The sequence below is a fragment of the Mangifera indica genome, unplaced genomic scaffold (genome assembly GCF_011075055.1).
Source record: "Mangifera indica cultivar Alphonso unplaced genomic scaffold, CATAS_Mindica_2.1 Un_0024, whole genome shotgun sequence".
In the NCBI taxonomy this organism is placed as follows: Eukaryota; Viridiplantae; Streptophyta; class Magnoliopsida; order Sapindales; family Anacardiaceae; genus Mangifera; species Mangifera indica.
In genome coordinates this window covers 1-21,542 of record NW_025401116.1, presented here as the reverse complement: position 1 = coordinate 21,542, position 21,542 = coordinate 1, and the positions used below count along the sequence as shown (strand labels likewise).

The 21,542-nt window shown below is 32.5% G+C and overlaps 2 protein-coding genes and 1 pseudogene across 3 annotated transcripts; 1 reads left to right on the top strand and 2 right to left on the bottom strand.

The window, feature by feature from the left end:
• Positions 1-7,909: 7,909 nt before the first annotated feature.
• LOC123206083 lies at positions 7,910-8,899 on the top strand. Its single transcript, XM_044623198.1, has 3 exons — positions 7,910-8,324; positions 8,400-8,549; positions 8,645-8,899. Exons 1-3 carry the CDS (start codon positions 8,061-8,063, stop codon positions 8,714-8,716), a joined length of 486 nt encoding a protein of 161 aa, XP_044479133.1. The 5' UTR covers positions 7,910-8,060; the 3' UTR covers positions 8,717-8,899.
• A 686-nt stretch (positions 8,900-9,585) lies between these two features.
• Positions 9,586-13,491, bottom strand: LOC123206112. Of its 2 annotated transcripts, XM_044623245.1 has the most exons (3): positions 13,225-13,491; positions 11,710-11,855; positions 9,586-10,858 (listed from the first exon to the last, which is right to left on the bottom strand). In XM_044623245.1, exon 3 carries the CDS (start codon positions 10,844-10,846, stop codon positions 9,869-9,871), a length of 978 nt encoding a protein of 325 aa, XP_044479180.1. In that variant the 5' UTR covers positions 10,847-10,858; positions 11,710-11,855; positions 13,225-13,491; the 3' UTR covers positions 9,586-9,868. The 2 variants fall into 2 exon arrangements, with proteins under 2 accessions (XP_044479180.1, XP_044479179.1); XM_044623244.1 differs by lacking the exon at positions 11,710-11,855 and having other exon boundaries at positions 13,225-13,489.
• Positions 13,492-15,211: 1,720 nt separating this feature from the next.
• Positions 15,212-21,213, bottom strand: LOC123206114 (annotated as a pseudogene).
• Positions 21,214-21,542: the final 329 nt, after the last annotated feature.

Here is a 21,542-nt window from a genome sequence, read left to right as displayed (position 1 = left end):
AATTTTTTTTCTTTTTTTTAAATATTTTATTGTTTTTACTAATTACACGAAAACTCTCATAACACCCTAATTATATCTCTGTCGTAATACTTCTAGATGGGTACCTAATTATGTTTGGTGCAATTTTTCCATATGAATTTAATTCAAGAAAGATGAATGTCAAAGTCAACGTTTTCTAATAATTTTAGATTGTTCCATGTGTCATAATAATAATACCATAACGCAGATTATAATGTTGACTTTCAATATCAACCATTTATTTTGTAAATTGAAATTAAACAAACTTAATAATATCGGTCACAACAAATACATATGTTTTTTCTTTTTCGTGGTAATCAATAAGAAAATGAAAGAAGTATTCAAGTTGAATGCATATGGGTTAACACAGCAAGGCATGTGGCGGCAGGTAGAGTAAATAAAATACAAAAGAAGATTTGGAGAATTAAAAAAAGAGAGAAAACGTAGGTTAAAAGTAAAAAAAGAGTAGAGTTGTTAATTGGGTGAAGGTAAGGGCAAGAAACAAAGAGGCACAAATATGGGAATGGTGACAAGTGGCGCACGGGAGGCTCCAGCAGCCGAATAGGGAGATAATGAGATAAGTAATAAAACACCCAAAAAGGGAAAGGGCCACAAAACTCACAAAGTCACAACTGGAGGTGGCCAATGGATAACGGAGGGGGTAACCAAACCCTTTTGCCTTGGCCTTTGGGTGAAGCTTTGAGCCATTTTGGTTTGCCTTTTAGATGGCTCATTATAATGTCTCTTCCATCACATCACAGATAGAAAAGTTTTCACAAACGTGTTCAACGTTAACGTCCATAGATTGAGGAACAACTGTCACTGTTTTTTTTTTTTTAAATTTAATTCTTTATTGGCCAAAAGACTTATCCCTCTCTAGGTATACTCTTCAATTTTAAAAAATTTAAATATTTATTTATAAAACAATTTTTATTAAAAATTTCAGTTAATATCAGAGATAAAATTAATATTTAATAAAAAAATTTAAAAAACTAAATTTTTATCATATTTTTCTCGCTTAATTTAAAAATCTCATTTTTTTTCTTAAATTTTTCTTTAAAATTTGAAAAATAATAATTTATCCTAAGGTTTTTTTCCTCTTTTCTCTGATTACGATCTGTCGTTTTCAACCATCAACTATCCTTCCTCCTAACCTCTTTTCCTTTTCTCTCTAATCATCAATTGATAAAAATCATCTAAAAATTTAAACAATTTTTGTCTGAATGATATATCTAGAGAGAGAACCAGAAGAGAAGACAATCGATGATTGAAGATGATAGATTCTCATAAATAAAAAAGAAAAAAATTTAAAGAGAAAATTATTATTTTTTTAAGTTTAGATACAGATAAATTATAAGATTTTTAAATCTGAAAGAAAAAACTATGATAAAATTTTAATTTTTTAATAAATCAAAATTTATTTTAATTAAATTTTTTATTAAAAATTATTTTATTAATAAATATTTAAATTTTAAAAAATTAAAAAGTAACACGTGGATTTTACTATACCTTAAAAATTATTTTATTGATAAATATTTAAATTTTAAAAAATTAAAGAGTAACACGTGGATTTTACTATACCTTAGGGAAAACAAGTCTTCTGGCCTCCTTTATTCAATGGAGCGCACATTGGAGTAGGAGCTGGCACAACTCCACTCACAATGTGGTGATGTGATTGTACGGAAAAGTAAGAATAAACCAATTGAAAAATCAAGGATAATGTTTGGTGAGATAAATTTGTTTGTTGCGGATACTTCCTGGTTTCTTTTGGTTGGCTGGTCTATAACAACCATGAAATGGACCTAACAAACAACTGTAAATTGCACGACAAAAAGACTTGCTTTGTGGCCTTAAATTGTTGCCCCTACGTGATCACGGCTCAGATTTGATGTGATGAGTCCGTCAAGATAAAGTCTGAGATTGAGAAATTAAAGTTAGAATTGCCCCCGCGATAGTTTAATTGACGATTAAGAGGTTTCATATATATAATAAGATATAATTCAAATTTTATTATATGATATTTTAAAATTAAATTTTTAATTTAATAATATAATAATTATTAAATTCAAAATTTTATCTTTTTAATATAGTTGATTGGCTTCTAAAAATATAATTCAACTTAGATAAGATTTTTTAATAAAAAAGATATTTAAATTTTGTTTGAAAATCATTTAATTTTGATACAATCAAAATTAATTTAAACATCAATATATAAATCAATTTAAATTTAATTTATTTATCAAAATAAATATAATTTTTAATTTGAATTCAGTTTATTTAATTGGAACACAAATTCAAATTCAAATTCAAACCTAAACACATTGAACCTAGTCCAGCCTTACACGTGGTTGCAGTTCATTGACTTGAACATTTGCATTTCCCATTCATTATTATTAGGCCAAAGGAATATTTCTCACCTAAATATAAGTGCTATTTCAAAGTCATATTATCGAAGGTTTAAAAAATTTGAAATCTTATTTATAATATAATTTTTATTAAATTTTTTTATTAAAGATAGGGGTCATTTTATTAATAATATTATAAAATTTATTATATTTTTTTCTAACTTTTAAAAACTAACAATTTTATCCCTGCGTAAAGTTTTCTAACTTTAAAAAGTCATATTTTTCTATAAAATTTTTTCTTTACCTCTCCAGCGCCAATGACCTCCTCTCTTAACCCTAAATGGTTGATCGATATGCGTAAACAAATTTAAAATAAATCTCTTCATCGAAGACGAAGAAATCCGATGAGATATAAGAGAGATTCCAGATCTCTTCGTCAACGAAGAGATTTGGAATCTCTTCTTCATCGACAAAGAGATCTAAAATCTCTTCGTCAACAAAGAGATCTGGATCTCTTCGATAACGAAGAGGCTTCGTCATCGTCTTCAAGATCGTCAGAGAAAGTGATCGGAGAGAAAAAAGAAAATTCTAAGATTTTAGGAGAGAAAATGTAATTTTTCGAAGTTAAAAAACTTTAGGATAAGTAAAATATTAGTTTTTCAAACTTAGGAGAAAAAAATATAATAAATTTTATATTATTTTAATATAATTAATAAAATAATGATTTTTTCTTTATTTTTAATAAAAAATTTTAACCTCAATTGATTAATAAGTGAGGCTTCGTGTCTTTTAAACTTCGTGACCTAAACTTAGGTGAAAAATATCCCTTTGGCCTTATTATTATTATAAAACCAAGATACTATTGAAAGCGTATAAAACTGCCCACTGAAAGAAGCAAAAGACGTTTTTGGGTTTCAAAAATAACATATTATTATATAATTAAATAATTTAAAATAAAAAATAATATTTAATTATATAATAATATAATATTATTTATATATAATATTATATATATTATTTATACATATAATTTTATTATTTCAGTTGAATAATATATGAAGGAGATATTGGTCAAAATATTCGGATAATTTAATGTTTTCATCCAAAGCCAATAGAATCTGGTTTTGTGAGCCGTGTGATTTCACAAATCTTATCAAGATATTGGTTTGGTCAAACAATTGGCCGTGATTCTAAGGTACAATTCGCCCAACAACAATGAAACTATGTAGGGATATTTTTGAAATATATATATATTATTGTATAATTAGATAATTTAAAAAAATAAAAAAATATTTAATTATATAATAACATATCATTATGTATCTAACTGTATACTTAAAAGTGTGTATATATAAAACTAGCATTATATGTGAATTCATGATATGTGACAATAAAGCCTTTTAGAGTTTAAAAAGAAAAATGAAATTGAGATGATTCCTAGCATTTTAATATATAATGGAAGCCACTCAGCTCAGAGAAACCTTATTCGAATCGGATTGTCATTTTTGAGATTGAACTAACCACACTAAATAATACAAATCTCAAATCTAATGACCGATCTCACATCTACTGAAACATATAGCAATTAGGTTTTAAGGAAAAACAACTAAAGTTTTATTATAACTTTTGTGTCAAAAAGATATAAATAAAACTCAAGTGCTACTTGAAGTTGGGTTATATTTTGATTAGAGCTATATGTTAATAGTAATTAAATAGAAATAATTTTTTTCATTCAAAATTTAAAAATTTTATTTTTCTACTTGTCCACTAGTGGTAAAAATATTATTTTGCCTAAAAATCTCTAAAATTTTAGCATGTTATAACACCTATCAAACATATTAAAGTTATAGTGATAATTGTATTTTATTTTTTAAAAAATACCTTCTTTTTTTTATTTTCCCTTTTTTCATTTTTTTTCTTCTTTCTCCCCTTTCCCCTTCTTTCATTATCTCTTACCACTTTCATTCCACATTGATGCATCATATTTGCAAACATACTAGAATATCAAATAATCAATTATAAGTCTCTTTTGTCGTATCTCAATCCACGATTTAGTTGGTGTCATCACCTCCAAATAACGTAAATCTATTTTTTATTAAAGAAGAATGAAATGATTAGTGGTGTTAATAGTAAAGATGACAAATGAAAAGATCAATAGTGTTGTTGAGTGAGTCCAAATAATTGTTCTCCTGGTGGGAAACTAGTTGTTTTTGTAGTTTTACAATTTTGCTGATTATAAATGATATTGGTGGTGAAAATATCAAGAAGTGAAGAAAATTACAAAATATATTTTAAATTTAAATAATATTATAATTGTTGAAGAAAAAATTTGTCAATTAAACATTATTGGAGGTCAAATTGGTAAATTAAACATAATTGCCATCCATGCTTCTTGCCCAATTGGCATCATTGTATCCAACAAGAGTCCAGTTAGTATCAAAAGTATATCACAATCCAAAGTCACAAGTTCTAGAATTATATGATTGTTTTTACTGCTGATAGATGAGATTCTTTAGGATCAGATTGAAATCTTACAGATTTTCCTTAACCACTTCAACTTCAAGTGAGACCCACTACCAATTTTGGTTTTTAAAATCACTTGCATACAATTTTTGAACGATGATATGTGTATTTATTTTTTGATACATAATTTATATACATAGATAATATAATATTATGTAATTAAAAATTTTAAAACATATGTCATCATGGGCTAAAAAAATATCTAATCACATAATAATACGTTATCTGTGTATACAAATTATATATATACTTTTTATACATATATTGATATATATTTATGTGTGTCATCATATAATTGAATGACTTTAAATTAAAAATAAAATAATATTCAATCACATGATAACACAGATAACTATATATCTATTTATGTATAAAAAATAGACATATATAATATTATTTAATTATATAATAATATTTCATTATTTATACATATGGGTCTATTCTAATACTATTTAGGTGAATTCATGATATATCACAATAATGCCTTTTGGACTTTTAAAAAATTGAAATTGAGATGATTCCTACCATTTTAATATATAATGGAAGCCACTTGGCCTCATAGCAATTGGGTTTTATGTAAAATCAGCTTAACTTTTGCTATAACTTTTGGGTCAAAAAGGCATAAATAGAACTTTATTTTTATTTGAAGTCGAGTTATATTTTAATGGATCTCTCTGGAAATGGTAATTAAACCGAAATAAATTTCCCATTTGTCACAACTTGTAATTGCAAATTTTGATACACTATTTTACTTTACGATATAAGCATTTATAATTAAAAGAAGGCCAAATGATTCCCACCCAAACTTTGACAAAAATACCTATTTTTTATACTAAGGTTTTAAAAGTTCATTTTTTCATCCGTCCATCAATTTCATTATTACAAACCATTAATTTGAAGGGTAAAATATTATTTTACCTACAAATCTCTAAAAATTTTAACATTTTCTAACATTTATCAAATATATAAAAGTTATAATGGTAATTTTATTTATTTAAAGCAAAATCAATGAAAAAGACTAAATCAAAATAGCTAGAAGAACATTATAAACTTTGAAGCAATGAAAAATATTTAGATTGATTTAAATTCTAGAAGAATGGTAATTTATATAGTGAATTTCATGCCATAAATTTGTGTCACTTGTCAATAGGGCTGGATTCGAATCGAACCGAGCTCGACTTAATAATAATATAGCTCGAGCTCGAGCTCGTTATACTTGAGCTCAAACTCGGTTCGAGTTCGATTCGACTCATTTCAAATTCGAATATTCGTTATTAAAACGATGTCGTTTTAATACATATTAGTCAAAACGACGTCGTTTTGTATCAAAAAAATTTAATTTACAAATTTTGACAATTAAGCTCGAGCTGGTTTAGGGTTGGCTCGTTTCGAGCTCATTTGAATCGAGCTCGAATGGGCTCGACTCGAATCCAACCCTACTTGTCAACCACTTATATCAACAATAAAAGAAGTACATCGTAGTGCTTGAATGAGCTCAGTTTGAATCCAACCCTACTTGTCAACCACTTATATTAACAATAAAAGAAGTAAATCGTATTTCAAGTGTAATGCAAACTTACTTTTTATCAAGTTGCGATTACAAATTGCATACCGCTTGTGCATAAAATAATAGAAGTTTATTATAGTTGTTCAAGATTTGACAATCAAGAATTTGCATAGGTATTTTTATAATTTAAATAAAATTAATGACATATTAAGTGATAAAATTTTCGTCATTACACTAACGGGGAATAAAAATCAAATTTATACTAATTAAAACCAAATAAAATTTAATAATAAAAGTGAATAACGAGTGGTTATATAAACTTTTGTGAGGATCTTAAGTGCAACGTGGAAAATTTGGATCTCACATTAAAAAATATAAATAGCTAGTGTGAGGTTTATATAATCTTGTACTATTCTATCTCAATAACTAACTTTTAAGGTGTGATTCTCATAAGATTCGTATTATTTGGTATCAGAGCTATCATCATATCTCTCAGTTACAATTGTGCAGCGTAGGTGTTCACATTGATATTGCAATGTTCACCAGGGGCTAACAAGGAGCTAACGCACAGTCAACCCATGTGAGCGCCAGGGTTACGGAGCGTAGTGATATGTTAGAATCCTAAGTATAAGGTATGAAAATTGGATTTTACATTAAAAAATATTGACAACTAGTATAAGGTTTATATGGCTTTGGGTTTTTCCATCTCAATAGCTAGTTTTTGAGGTGTGATTCTTCAAAGTTCGTATCAAGTTCTTAAATGAAAATATGAAAGAGAAATAAAATTTTCAAATTTAAAGTGTCAAAAATTGTTATTTTCTTAAAGCCCAGGTGGAAAATAGTCATCCAGCCGTGAAATAAAATACAACTAGTGATTAACATCACATCTAGTGACTTGGTATTTGAGGTAAAAGTAATATTGTATATACCTACTTTGAATATATAAATATGAATAGACTTATACGTGTTATTATATGATTAGATGTTATTTTATTCTTAATTTAAAATCACGTAATCACATAATAATATATATAAATGTGTACATATATATATATATATATATATATATATATATATATATATATATATATATATAATTATAAAATTTTATTATTTGAGGTAAAGGTATTTTGGAGGACACAAATCAATATAATAATATCATATTGCTAATGATAATTCAGAAAAAAAAAAAAAAAAACAGTTCTTTTAAGACACACACACACATCTCCTTTTTTTATTACGAAAAATTTTATCCAAATTAAATTATTATTTTCAGGACCAAACTAATCACACCAAATAGAACAAGAGATAAGACTTAATGCAGTTTAAGTCCATCTTATCTGTGACAAACTTTGATTATCCTGAAAATTTATTGGGCCGGGTAGAGCCCAATAAAATGGAGAAACGAGCTAGGCTTCCGGCCCAACAAGAATTAAGAGATGTAGTACATCTGAATTATAAAATGGATTATGCAGTGCAGTTGTAAATTTGTTGCTGCTTCTGGTCATTACAAAGCTTTGTATGTGATGAACTCTACTTGCACCAGAGTCTTATAACACCAAAATTCTTCTTTATTTAATAAAGAGACCAAAGGAAACACAGCATCCTCATTCTCATTGAAGGGAGCCTCTTATTTCACAAGTTGGCGTTTCAGTTTAAAGAAATATATGAGTAAGAAAGATCCGAATAACAAAATTGCAAGAGAAAGGCCCGGAAAAGATGCAGTTATCATCACTTACTATGTCGAATCGTCCACCATTCAATCCAACCTTAATAAATCGAAGCCAAGCCCTTTTCATAAGAAAGCTCAAGCAACAAGAAACCGTGGCTACGATCGCAGGGCGGAGCTTTTAGCCTATGCAAATGATTTGAGAGTTTCAGGTCCCCGGAAGGTGCATTGGTCCAGAGGGTTTTCCAGATGCAAGACTAGCGTATGTTAAATTTATTGTCTTTGCATGTTTTATTTGATAAAAGTTTACCGAAACTTTACTGTTTGAATTCAACAGAAGTGGAAATTTTCAATTACACCGGCAAAACTCCGATCATTTTTTAACATACGGATTTTCCAGCGACGACGAAAGGAGTATGGCTTAATCACAGATGTTAAGAAGAGGAAGAAGAACAACTCTGGGACAAGCAATGCTTCTGACATCTGTGTAAACAAATCTCATTCATCAACTTAATGGGTTTTTAAATCGTTTAATAAGATTAATCAAGCTATATATAATTTTTGTTTGTTTTTGTGTGGCAGAGGAAATTGAAGCGTTTGCTGAAAGAATTACCGTATGGTTGTCAGTGCTACAAGGGCAATTCTTACAAGTAGAAGTTGATGGGGAGACTCTGAGCGTCCATTCCATAGCAGATATGCTGGTTGTGTTTTTCAGGTGCAAAATACGGAGTCAGTTGCATGAATACTGGGTCTTATATTTTTTTAATGTTGATCCATTTATTGTGATTTGTTACACAAAACTATGAAAGTAAGATCCGTTTCTTACTCCCTTCCATCCTACCTGTGGTTATCACTGTACTTCAATATATATATATACATACCTTGCGATACTATATAATATATAAAAAATAATAATAATATATATCATATAATGTATCAAATTAATATAATAAAATAAATACATCATATCATACAATGCAAATATATTAATGATATAAATCAATATATATTTTTTAAATAAAATAAAATATATTAAGAGTATATATGTAAATTAATTAAATTTTTAAATATATTTGTGATAAATTTTAAAATAATGACATGTCGTTTAAATTTTTTTATTATTTTATTATATTATTTTTTCAGAGTCGCATCACACATACCACGATACCATACACAACAAAAAAAAAATTAGTTTTTGATACACGATACAATATACAATTCGATAATCATAATCTCATCCCATCTGTGTTTAAAATTATTAGAAACCAACTTCTTTGTTCAACATTTGAGACGTAATACAAGTTAAATTATCATGTTTAAATGAAATGCACCAAAATATTCTACAAAATACAATTAAGTAAATAAGAATGGTCTTTAAAACGCAGCTATCAACAAAGAAGCGTAATCAGTCACTACCCAAACAAATTAACGTAAAGAATTAGCAGGTCCGATTGGCAGACAAACAAATATCATCGTGATGATCACACAAGGAAAATCCAAAGCGAATTTCAAAAGACAGAATATGAAAGAATGATTATATTGTTTTATGATCCTTCTGTTCAAATGTGGACTATGCATGGCAAGATGGTAGTGTATGCATACAGCAATGACAATGAGATAACTATTCCCTACACTACAATGCTTCACTCCTAAATCAAAACAAATAAACACCTAATTAAAGGGCAAATCCAATAGTTATGCTTTCAAGTCAATTGGCTAGTTTCATTTAGTTACATCATGGAATAGCTGTAGAACTTTGCTTGGTTTATACTTGCCCTTTTCATCTAGAAAATATGCAACAAAAAACTATCGATTTCCATTACCTCCTCTATGCCTCCAACGCCTCCTTGACCGTCCCACCAGTATCCTGGGAAGAAGACGTCTAGAAGGAGCTGCTGAGCCAGCAAGAAAAGCGTGACGCATCCCAAAATCATCCTCAAGCAATGAGTCATAATCCATGTCATATCTACCTTGCCAGTGGAGGCTTTGGTTCTGTCCTCGATCAAATGACTCAATACGAAAGTAGCCATCATCCGAAGAATCATCTGAATTAAAATCACTATAAACACCATGATACCCTGGCTCAATCACATAATCTCCCAGTACCATTGCTCCAGGTGTCGATGACATTATTGTGCTGATCACATCATTTCGCTCTCTCTCACATTCAAGCTTCTTCCACTTTTCTTCAAGCGCAGGGTCTACTGCTCGGGGTCGTGCCAATGGGTGTTTTGACTTGACATGCTTCCTGAGCTCCTTATAAGTTCCAACAAAAGTACACTTATCTTGCATGCATGTTCTTTCCTTTGCATTGAGATATTTACGAGCTTGTTCTACCACTGTCCAACCCTTCACTTGGCCACGACAGAGAGGACATAACAGCTCTGGAGCTTCAGTCTTTTCATTGGCATGCCCAGAATCCAAACTGAAACTGGAATTCTCAACCAACCCAGTCAGTTGTTGCCCACTTTCCATTGATGACACTTTTGTATAAGCTTTCTTGTATTGGTCAAGACAATTGGAAAAACGCTGGCTAGTAGCACACATATAAGGTCGGCATCCCTTGTTATAAGAGGAACAGAGTAGGAGCACAGCATTGTGAGGATACTCAAGACACACTGAGCAGGTTGCACCTTCCCAATCTTTCTTCTCCAAAGCTTTGGAATGTGCTTTTTTTGTATGACCCTCTTTACCAGCCTTCTTATGGGAAGATGACGATGGGGATGGTGCAACTCGGTGATGTCTTGGATCAGACTTGCATCGCAACTTGCTAACTTTCGCCATTTACAAATTTACCTGAAATATCAGAGAGAGATAGAGGGGATTATATCATTCTAATAGAGATGGTTTACAAAATAAAATCATCCTAAATTTAGTTTTCACATCAGTAAGTCTGCTGTTTGAAATCAAATCCAGTGAGAAAAACAAAATTGAACTAGCATTCAGATTGACGGTTACTTATGCCTGCATCATCAATCTGAGCTCCAAAATATACTAGGTTGGTTATATAACAGACATATCTGACATATCATGCCTTATATTAACCTAACCATAAGAATAAAACACTATTGCACACCAAACCAAAATGTATGCAGAATTCAAAAATGCAACCTTTCACCAATTCACCAAAGGCACAGCACTGGTATACCTATAAGCATGGGATTAATGGTTAACTTTATAGTGGTACACATACTGCAGAGTCACACATGTCTATCATAGAGGAGTTAGACCCATATTTACAGTGTTATCCACAGACAGTTGTATGCCGATGTCAGACATGTTCCACAATTTCCCTCCTAGAATTAGGAAATATAAAACAGGATTTTTACATCAAATAACCCAATTTCATGGTAGGGTGGTGGTACTGCTGCTACTACCTCTTCCAGTCGCAAAAAAATGAAATTGCTTAGGTCTCTGCTACCCATTCATGCATGGTAAAAATAAGAAAATACACTTGTCAAATAGAAGATATCATCCACTAAAGAATCGGGTATGTGAATCATCCAACAAACCACCTTATAGAGCTATTTGCCCAGTATAAATGGAATGCAAGCTCATGTCATGATGATGGCTTGCAACCAGTTAATAAGTTACAAAGAATTAATTTCTTATTATTATTGTATTAGCTAATCAGATGGCATCCTTACCTTACCCCACAACCTATCTTAACCTAACCCTCCCCCTTGTGTGTACTGGCTGACATCTGCCCATGAAATAGCCCAAAAACTTTTGATGCCCTGTCCTCTAAAGGGCCAGTGAAACAAGGAGCTATTGGTTCAAAAGCATGGTTGACCTGCATAGCAAACTATTCAGAGCACACTTTGAGAGCACAATGATACTATAGTACTAAATTCAGCACATAAAAAACATCCATAAAAGAAATTGTATTTTCTACTTTAACTAATTAAGATCTAAAATTGCTCTTATCACAGGTATCATGATTCAAACAAACTTTCCCAGAAGCACTACTAGTTCATATAAAAGATAAAGGTATAAACAACCAGTGCAATGGGGACTCAAGACCACCAATACTAATAATCATAAGGATCAAATTAGGCTGACTCCAAAAACAAGTTCAGAAAGAAAAAGTGGGTACTGCAAAAATTAATTGTTAGAAGCGGAAGCACAAACCTCCAAAATACATTCAATAATCAATAAATTCTGTGTTATGACTTCAGATAAAATGTTTAAAATCCAATTATTTAACCATGTAAAAGAAGTTTCAACACAAATCAATTTCTACAAATGAAAAAACAATAAATTAGAGAAAGCTGTCCTCACAAATTTCAAAGCTATTAAAATCTGAGGAATATAAAAAGCTTTAGGAGATGGGAATCAGGGACTGTGCCTAGTTCAAAGAAGCTTGCGACCGTTTGTTAAAACACTCATCCAAAGCAAAATCTGAATTATTCTATAATTCAAAATTTTTTAACTTAGTCTATCGCCCAAAAAGAACGCAGCAATAAAATGTTACAGATGCCTGTGGGATGGAAGATAGTCATTATAAAAAGATAATTCAAATTGCTACTATTTGTTCCTGCAGTATCACATATTAGTCCAAAAAGCAACTAACAATAATATAGCACAATCAGCACTAGACGGACCCATTATTCAAACCAACTTTAGGGTTCATATATGCAGAATTTAATAATCCAAGTCAATTTCACAGAAAATTATACACTTTCTAACAACCATATGATACTACTACCTTAAAAACTTCCAAATCGTTTCATATCACATCACGATACAGTGCATAATCTTAAATTTATTTCTAAATTTAATTTCATTTCCAGAAATAAAAAATACTAATACAATTTAAAATTTTTGTTGTACTCTAAACAGATGGAATCCACCCTCTGAAACATTACGAAAAAATGTCAACATACAATTAAACCTAAAATGGTAAAATAATAGTACGTAAAACATTCAGAAGCATAATATTTACCAACAAAACATAAAAAATTTGGGAGCATAAAGAAAACAATTAAGATATCAAAATCGAACCCTAGAACCCGAAAAAGACAGCCAATATTAAAAATCTGAATCTTCATTCTCAAAATGCAGAGCCGCAAAACGGTACGCAATGAGAAAGAAAGAGAAAACGAATCGGTATCCATAAACACTAGAAATCAAATCAAAGGCTAAGATCGAATCAAACAGACCTGGAAATTTTATATACGAAGAAAATGGGAAAGGTTGTTTAAGATAGCGAGGGAGGGAATGATAGAGAGAGGATATTTGAAAGTGTGATTGGAGATAGATGGAGGGAAAGGCGGAGAGGATCGGGATGGAGAGTGGGGAAGCGAAAACACCCGATCTTGGCGGGCAAGTTGGGTTGGGTTGCGTTGAGTTGCGTGTGGAGGTGCTGAGAGAGAGAGAGAGGGCTGCCCTTTTATTGTCAGCCTGGGTTTGGAAGATGAACTTTGAATCTGGTGCCCATGGCTGTCATTTTTACGCCACCATGTCGTTTTTTTTAAGCCAAATAACTTGATCCCACCCAAGGTATAGTGAAACTGTCGACTTTCACCCTCCTATTTTAAAAAACTTAAACACTTCCCCATAAACAAATTTCTATTAAAAATTTTAATTAAGATTAGGCATAAAATCATTATTTATTAAACAATTTAAAAAATTAAAATTTTATCATATTTTTCTCTTCAAATTTAAAAATCTTATAATTTTTCTCCTAACCTAAAGTTTAAAAAACGATAAATACCCCCTAAGGTTTGTTTCTCTTCTCTTGATCATTGATTTGCCCTTTCAAGTCGTCAGTTGTCCCCCCTCTCATCTTATCTTTTTCCTCCAATCTCTCTTTTTTCCCTCTTCAATTTCATCTCAAATGAAAACCGTTCATTTTCATCTCGATCAAAGACAATCAAAAAGAAAAAGAACAAAGACCAGAGGGAGAGATAAGACAGAAGAGAGAACAGTTGACAGTTACAGAGGGCAAATTGAAGTCAGAGAGAATAAGCATAAACCCTAAGAGGTATTTGTCACTTTTTAAATATTAAATTAGGAGAAAAATTATAAGATTTTTAAACTTGAAAAAGAAAATGTGATAAAACTTTATTTTTTAAAATTTTGTTAATAAATAACGATTTTATTTCTAACTCTTACTGAGATTTTTAATAAAAATTTATTTATAGGTAAATATTCGAATTTTAAAAGTTAAAGAGTAAATCCTTGAGTAGGGATAAGTCTTTTAGCCCCTTTTTTTTCTTTTTTTTTTTAACACTTACTGGACTGGGTTTTAGATTACCAAGCCCTTTTCTGCAAACTAGCCCATGAAAAACTCCTTAAAAATATTTTTAAACAAAAAATTTTTTGGTATGAACATACAATTTCGTTACTGACACAAACATTTTTTCAAAGATATTAAGAGGTAGAATTATTTTATTTTTAATAAAGAAAAATAATATCACCATTAAATTCGATATAATACGAAGTCCCAGTCCCAGTCCCAGTCCCAGACCTACTCTAAAACTTTGAATTCTATATTTTGGTAGAAACTAGAAACTACTAGACAAACTCGATCCAGCTGTCAACTTAAAGAGGTCGCATTCAACTTAAAGCCGGCACTCAAATTCTACACGAAACCAAACCCACCGACCTTTTCCACCGCACAACATTAGTCAGATGACGAAAACGAGCTATGACTGCCTTACTTTGATTTCATTGATTCAAACGCTAAGGTGTTAGTACTTTTACCTGACTCAAATGTTTATTAATAAAATTTTCTCTGTTGACACATTAAAACTGGAAGCAAATGGAAGAGCTATTTGAACATCTTTCCGAGACTACAGACAATTGAAAAAAATAAGTTAATCAAATACAATCACAATACAAACTTTAGTTTCAATAAAGAAATTAAATAAATTACAAAGGGCTTAATACAGTGAACATGGGGCGCCCGAACACATTGTCCACAGCAGCTGATAAATACAACAGAAAAATTAAAGGGCAGGTTTCTCACGTAGAAAGGGAGACTCATGCCCAGATCCCATAGAACACTTGAGAATTCAGCAGCCTTTGCTTCTACACAGACCAAATAACTTGAGGATGCAAGGGCGTGCTTACTTCACAATTTTAAAAGATGTCTTCAAGACGTAAACAATAATTTGAGTGAGTGCAAAGGTCAATAATCTGAGATACCGTTAAAAGTTGTGGCCCAATCAAGCAGACTGTTAAAATTACTTTGAGAATCCTGGCCCAAGATTGATATTACCCAGTGGCCCCTTAATTCATAAATGTCACACATTTATCATCATCACAGTTACATCATATATCGATTTTACAGAGTTAAAAAATATGCACAACTCCTTCTGGTTTCTGTGCACCCCAAGAAAACATGCAAGGATTCACATCAACTGTGGTTTCTTTAATTTCCACTGTCAACGAGAGGACAGACATAGGACAGTACTGAAAAACAGAAGTGATAAATACCTCGCCAACTTTCAATTTTTCAATGCCGCCTGACTAAAAAAGGAGATGCTGAGCCTGAGGATGTGGAAAGTGGTCTCTTCACAAATGGATGATCTAGTAGCTGTGCAGCAGTAGCTCGATTGTTGGGGTTAACTTTTAGGCATTGGGAGACAAAATGCCGTGCATCTTTTGAGAGACTATCAGGAATAGGGGGTGGTAAACCTTTCCCAATCCTAAACAATGCTGGCATCTGTAGCATTACAATAAAAATGTTAAAATTCCAAAAGTAATGGTCATTAATATATGACAGAATTTAAAATCTAAGCTCCATCTTTACATAAATATGGATTTAATTTGAACTGGATTAGTAAACAATATATATAGTAGCTCTCTAGTCAAGACTGTCCTAGTATAATTATGTTAAAACAATATTTAATCAGCACTGGTCCAATGAAGGAATCAATAGGTATTCAAATACAGTCCTGATATAATTACATCAAGACATTCCTAACCAAAGAAAATCTCTCTTCATATCTGTGCACACACACAACAATATTCAACAGAAACTACATGCTGAATAAAAGACAATCAACCAATTAAGAGCATGAATCTTCGATATCTGAAAACCATTTTGGTACCATTATAATGGCATTTGTAATTACAATATTCAATCACAAGGGCACTTACACATTCTAAAGGATAATATGGAAGCTGACGGGTTAACATCTCCAACACAGTGCACCCAAGGCTCCATATATCAGCCGGAAGTCCGTATCCTTGGTTCTTATTATTAACAACCTGCAAATGCACAGCTTGAAATTAAGAAACAGCTCAAGGAGATCATCAGACAAGATCTCCATCATATAGGCAATATGTTCAACAGGAAAATACCACAAAGTGAAAAAATTGTCTGAAAGGAATAGAAATACCATACAGAAAGTATGTTTCCAGAGATAGACTAGACCAATAAGAAAACAGAGAAGATCCAAGATGAAATGGAGAAAAAGAATACGAAAAGACAATGAAGACTCAAATTGCAGAATATTTACCACAAAAAATGCAGCACTATAACCATAGCATCACCATTGATGTCACAGATTTATTGGAAAGATCAAGCCTCTGAAGCAGATTACTAGGAGTGAAAAGAGACATATGTGCAAGTTCCCCAAGGATGACCCCAAAAAAATTTAAAGTTTCCATTTAATATCACGTTATGTGCAAATCACTAAGAAGTGGAGAGCTGTGACAGATATGCCAGACACAAAGATTCATGCGACTTTCCTCAATGTGGACATATAGCAGTTGTAAATAAGACAGCATGTCCATCAGCACAACCAGAATTTTGGAAAACAGAAAATTTGATGCTTAAATTATGTATTTTCAGGCAGTAGTTGATAAAGGAAAAGAAAACTACCAACACCAAATCAAGTGAAGTACTTTGAATTATTGTTAAAAGAAAAACATTCAAAATTTAACAACCCCTACCTAATTGATACGTCATAAAGACACCATATAGTACAGAACAAAATGCAACCGCATAAGGTCAAATAGTGTACCATAAATTTGCTTCAGCCAATCATGACAAATGTAACCAATAACATTTCCATACCAGCAAATAAAGTTTTAGCCATAAATTCTTCAAAGCCCTATAATTTCATTAGTTCTAGTTATTTTAAATACAAGCACAATTTATAGTTCTTCAATACAAAAAATAAAAAGATGCAAACCTCAGGGGCCATCCAGAATGCAGTTCCCTTGCAAGATTTAACATCATTCAATTTGGTGGCCTGAATATTAAGCATGATTAGTAGAAGAAATTATAACAATTTAAGAAGCTGCAAAAAATGAGAAGTTAAAACAACAAGGAATAAGAGAAAAAAAACCTTTGCCAATCCAAAATCAGCAAGTTTCACATGACCACTTGCATCAACCAATATATTTGCACATTTAATATCCCTGAAACAAAAAAAATAGAAAATTGCACGTGAAATGTGAGTATTCATGCAATTGTTGTGGGCACTATATATTGTAAGAGTGAACCACTTTTATATTCTAATCAAGACTCGACACAAACACAGACACACACACACAGAAATAGAACAAAAATTAGCCCTGGTCAAAAGCTGTAGGGAATGTCAGGCCAATGCCATCAATGAATGGAAAAATTCCACAGCTAGACCAATTATAAACCTAGCTTATATGGGTCCTAATCTGCATCCTTAACATTTATGATCAGCTAGCAATTCAGATCCAAAGGTTGCAGAAGCATTACTTCTGTACAACATTGCTATAATTCTTGTGCCAGGTAAAAAGGAAAGCAGACAAATTTAGTAATAGCCATTGCCAAAAAACATGGATACTTGTAATTCACGCACCCAACATTGCAAAAAAGAGCTCTTTCACTAAATTCAGTATGGCAAACATTGAGTTAAAAGATCAAACACAGATGATCAGAAAATCAAATAGTAACGATTGTATAAGGCCATAAGAAAGAAAAAACAAAACGACTTCCACTGTACAACAGAAGAACACCAAAAAATATGAAATTAAAGCCCCATTGGGGCATGAAAAGCTAATTCTGCAACAAGCAGGCAAAATAGCACGATATTCCCTTTTTTTGCAATAATGATAAGCACATTAATTGCAAAAAAATATGTAAATAATAGATACACTTTTATCACCTGTGAACCACACCTTGGTCGTGGAGATACTTCAAACCATGCAGAATCTGTCTTGTATAAGCAGAGACTTGGGAATCTCGAAGATGATACCTCATATAGAGATTTAACAGGGAACCTTTAGTTACAAGCTCAAGAAATATATATAGTTTTGATTCATCCTGCAAAAACCATTAAACACAGGGAAAAAATGAGAAAGTTGAACACGTCAGGACACCACTACTCTACATTATCCAATAAAGCCAATGAAACAGAGTAAAGACATGTGCAGAGTGCGTAGTAATCAAATACATTATCTAATGTTTTATGATATAACAGCCCTAGTACTTTTGAAGATAGAAAGAAGAGCCAATACTCAGTAGATAGCAAGCTTTGATTTACACATGATGATGTAGAGAGCAAAACAAAATATCATTACCTATTTCTTTCCTACATTTTGATCCCAAAGCTCATTATTCTGGACATCATAATTAACTGCATATTTACCAGAATGCCAGATGGATTTATTCTTCTCATCTTGTAGAGCTAATTGGATTTAGTTTTCAAAAATCATCTACGCCTTTAGATGTAGGGGCATACAGAATATGCAAAGGGCTGTTCTTACAAAATTTGCAAACAAACTCAGATTCACCTACAAGATTGTAATTTTATAAATAGCAGTGATTAAAAGATGTGCATAAAGGTGAAGTAGCTGTCCACATGGGGATCTTCGTACTTTAAGTATCTGAGTACAAAATTTTAATAGGCTAGTCAAACACCCATGGAATATCATTAATAAACCAAAAATTCATTAGAGGGGAAGATATGACTTCATATAACTTAAAAAAAAAAAAATTACTCTACAATGTACCAACGACTGAATACTGGTTTTGCAGATCTAACAGCTAGAGACAGCCAAAACAGCATAACAAAGGGTCTGCATCTTTTCTTCCTTTCTGATTAAGCTGGTGTTCCTAAAATAGGGATGCCTAAGTAGTTATTTCCTCTAAAATCATGTACATGGTGCGCTCCACCAAAATTAAGTATCAGATGGCATAAGTCACAAGGAAAGAACTTCTAAAAGATATATGTACTCATAAGGAAAGGACACACAATTTGTTTACTTTGATAGCACCTGCAATCATGTCCAAAGTTGAAGAACATCTAAAATAAATTGAAAACAACACATTCAATTACCTTATCTGTGCCATAATACTGAACGATGTTTTCATGTTCGAACTTACTTAAAAGAGCTATTTCCTGCAAAAGTTAAACACGCGACAAGAATTAGAAAATTCTCTGTAGGCGCATACAATTTGTCCCTTCATTTACAAGATAGGGAACCATGGAGAATGAAACAATTACAGCAGCACAGAGGTTAGCCTGTCTCACCTGCTCAAGTTGGTAAATGCTTTGCTTTCCCAGGCTTCCTTGATCAAGTAATGAAACTTCCTTAACAGCAAAAAAGAATCCATCACTGCAAGAAAATGAATACATAAAATACCATCAGAGCACTGCACTCACACAAAAGGAACAGAAGGTGTGATAGCACCTTGATTCAATTCCTAATTTGATCTTCCAACAATTAAGCTTCATCATAAAAAAAAAAAACAACTGTTAAAGCATGATGCACAAAATCATGAGATAATGAATTATGTCAATAAAATGAGTCTCATGAGATATGAATTTTGTCAATAAAATGAGTCTCAACTCTGGAGAAGACCACCCAGAAATCTGAAGAATAAAAGGGCTAATTCTCAAACCAACAGTTACGTACTAAAACAATATGCAGAAGCAATAAACAAACAAGTCTAAATCTCTAATTTTCAGGATATAGAAACTGAAGCAACATATAAACAATATTTCAGCGCTTACTCAGAAATCCCTTCGTACACCGATCCAAACGTCCCACGTCCAGAAGCTCGCCTTTCTCCCAATAGGATATAGCCCTTCTAAACCTCCCATTGGGGGAAATATTTGTGGGCTCAGTAGTAGTACTTGAAGAATCATCATCATTCGAAGTCGTGAATGAACAAGTTTCTGACAACACAATCTCCTCTTCTCTCTTAACAATTCCCCTCTCAACTTTTCCTTTGTGTTCTTCCTCAACTTCTTCGTCAGATGAACTAAAAGCGCTACCATCCAAAACTGGATGCATTATATCATCTTCAGGTGAAAAAGCTTTCAAGATGTCCCACGTCGAACACGCGTCATCAATCACCGGTAAAGTCATTGCCGGCGGCGGTTTCAATAACGGCGGCCTGACCCTTTGATTCCTCCAGAATGATTATTACGGTTAACATTACAGTGCGGACTTGACTCGGCCAACTCGTTCCGAGTCAAGTGAGTGCTCTTCTTAATTACACCATCGCCAGTATCACAAGGACATTCAGCTGGCAAAGCTCTTAACTCAGCCGACTCATTCCGTGTCAACACAGCTGTGTCGCTAACTCTAACACTATCCAAAACCCTATCACTTAACTCACTGACCATAACCGCTTCACTCTGTATTTCCTCCGTTTCCTTCGGACTCTCCAACTGGTTCAATCTTGACCTCGGTAAAAGATCCGAAGACGACCTGATTTTTCTCGATTCCCACGCCGCCACTGGGATCGCAAAATCTTCGGGACCGGACAAGCCTAAGCTCAGACAAATCCGCTCGAACTCTCCATCTACCCCTTCGATACGGAAGCTCGTCCGATCCGATGAGTCGAGCGATCGCGTGATTAGCGAAGCTGAAGATGACGAATAATCGAGAGATGACGACGACGACGAGGCATCGTACTCAAAGTTCTTGGCCGCATTGCGCCGTTCGAGCCGAGGTTTCCGCCTCTTCTTCCTCGGGTCCATGGCCCTGTCGGCGGCGGTTTTCTCCCTATGAGTGAAAATTCGAGGTATTCGATTCATAGAGGGCAAAATCCATCTAACCTGACAACAAAACGAAATGAACTTTCAGGTTCGCTCGCCTGATAATTATGCTGGCTTGACAGATAGTTTCTTTTTCCGTAACTTTCTTTATCGGGAAAACGAAAGAAAAACAAATCAGCTGCAGTATTTAAAGATAAAGTTTTAAACCCGCGAGGGTTGAAATCGGCAGAGTGAAAAGACTAGTAAAACGCGATAAAGTGAGATAGAGAGAAAACGCGGTGCCACGTGGAACGTAAAAGTGGGGTGGACTGGATTGGTGAGGTGGAATTTTTGGAAGTTTGCGCTTTTTGGGTGGGCGGAGGGGGAACATATTCTTGACTACTCTCACGCCTCACGCCCACGCTCGCGCTGCTTGGTCCTGATAATCAAACCATCATTAAGCGATGGTGATTTTTTGAGCTACACAATGATTGTGAATGAGTGGATGTAATCGTTTACGTCACTTTGAATCGTTGGATGTGCCACACCGATAA

Excerpts from the sequence above, each read along its gene's own strand:
- LOC123206083 (XM_044623198.1), top strand. The coding sequence starts at position 8,061 with ATGAGTAAGAAAGATCCGAATAACAAAATTGCAAGAGAAAGGCCCGGA. Across the intron at positions 8,325-8,399 it reads TTTCCAGATGCAAGACTAGC|AAGTGGAAATTTTCAATTAC; the intron begins GTATGTTAAATT and ends TGAATTCAACAG. Across the intron at positions 8,550-8,644 it reads GCAATGCTTCTGACATCTGT|AGGAAATTGAAGCGTTTGCT; the intron begins GTAAACAAATCT and ends TTTGTGTGGCAG.
- LOC123206112 (XM_044623245.1), bottom strand. The coding sequence starts at position 10,846 with ATGGCGAAAGTTAGCAAGTTGCGATGCAAGTCTGATCCAAGACATCAC.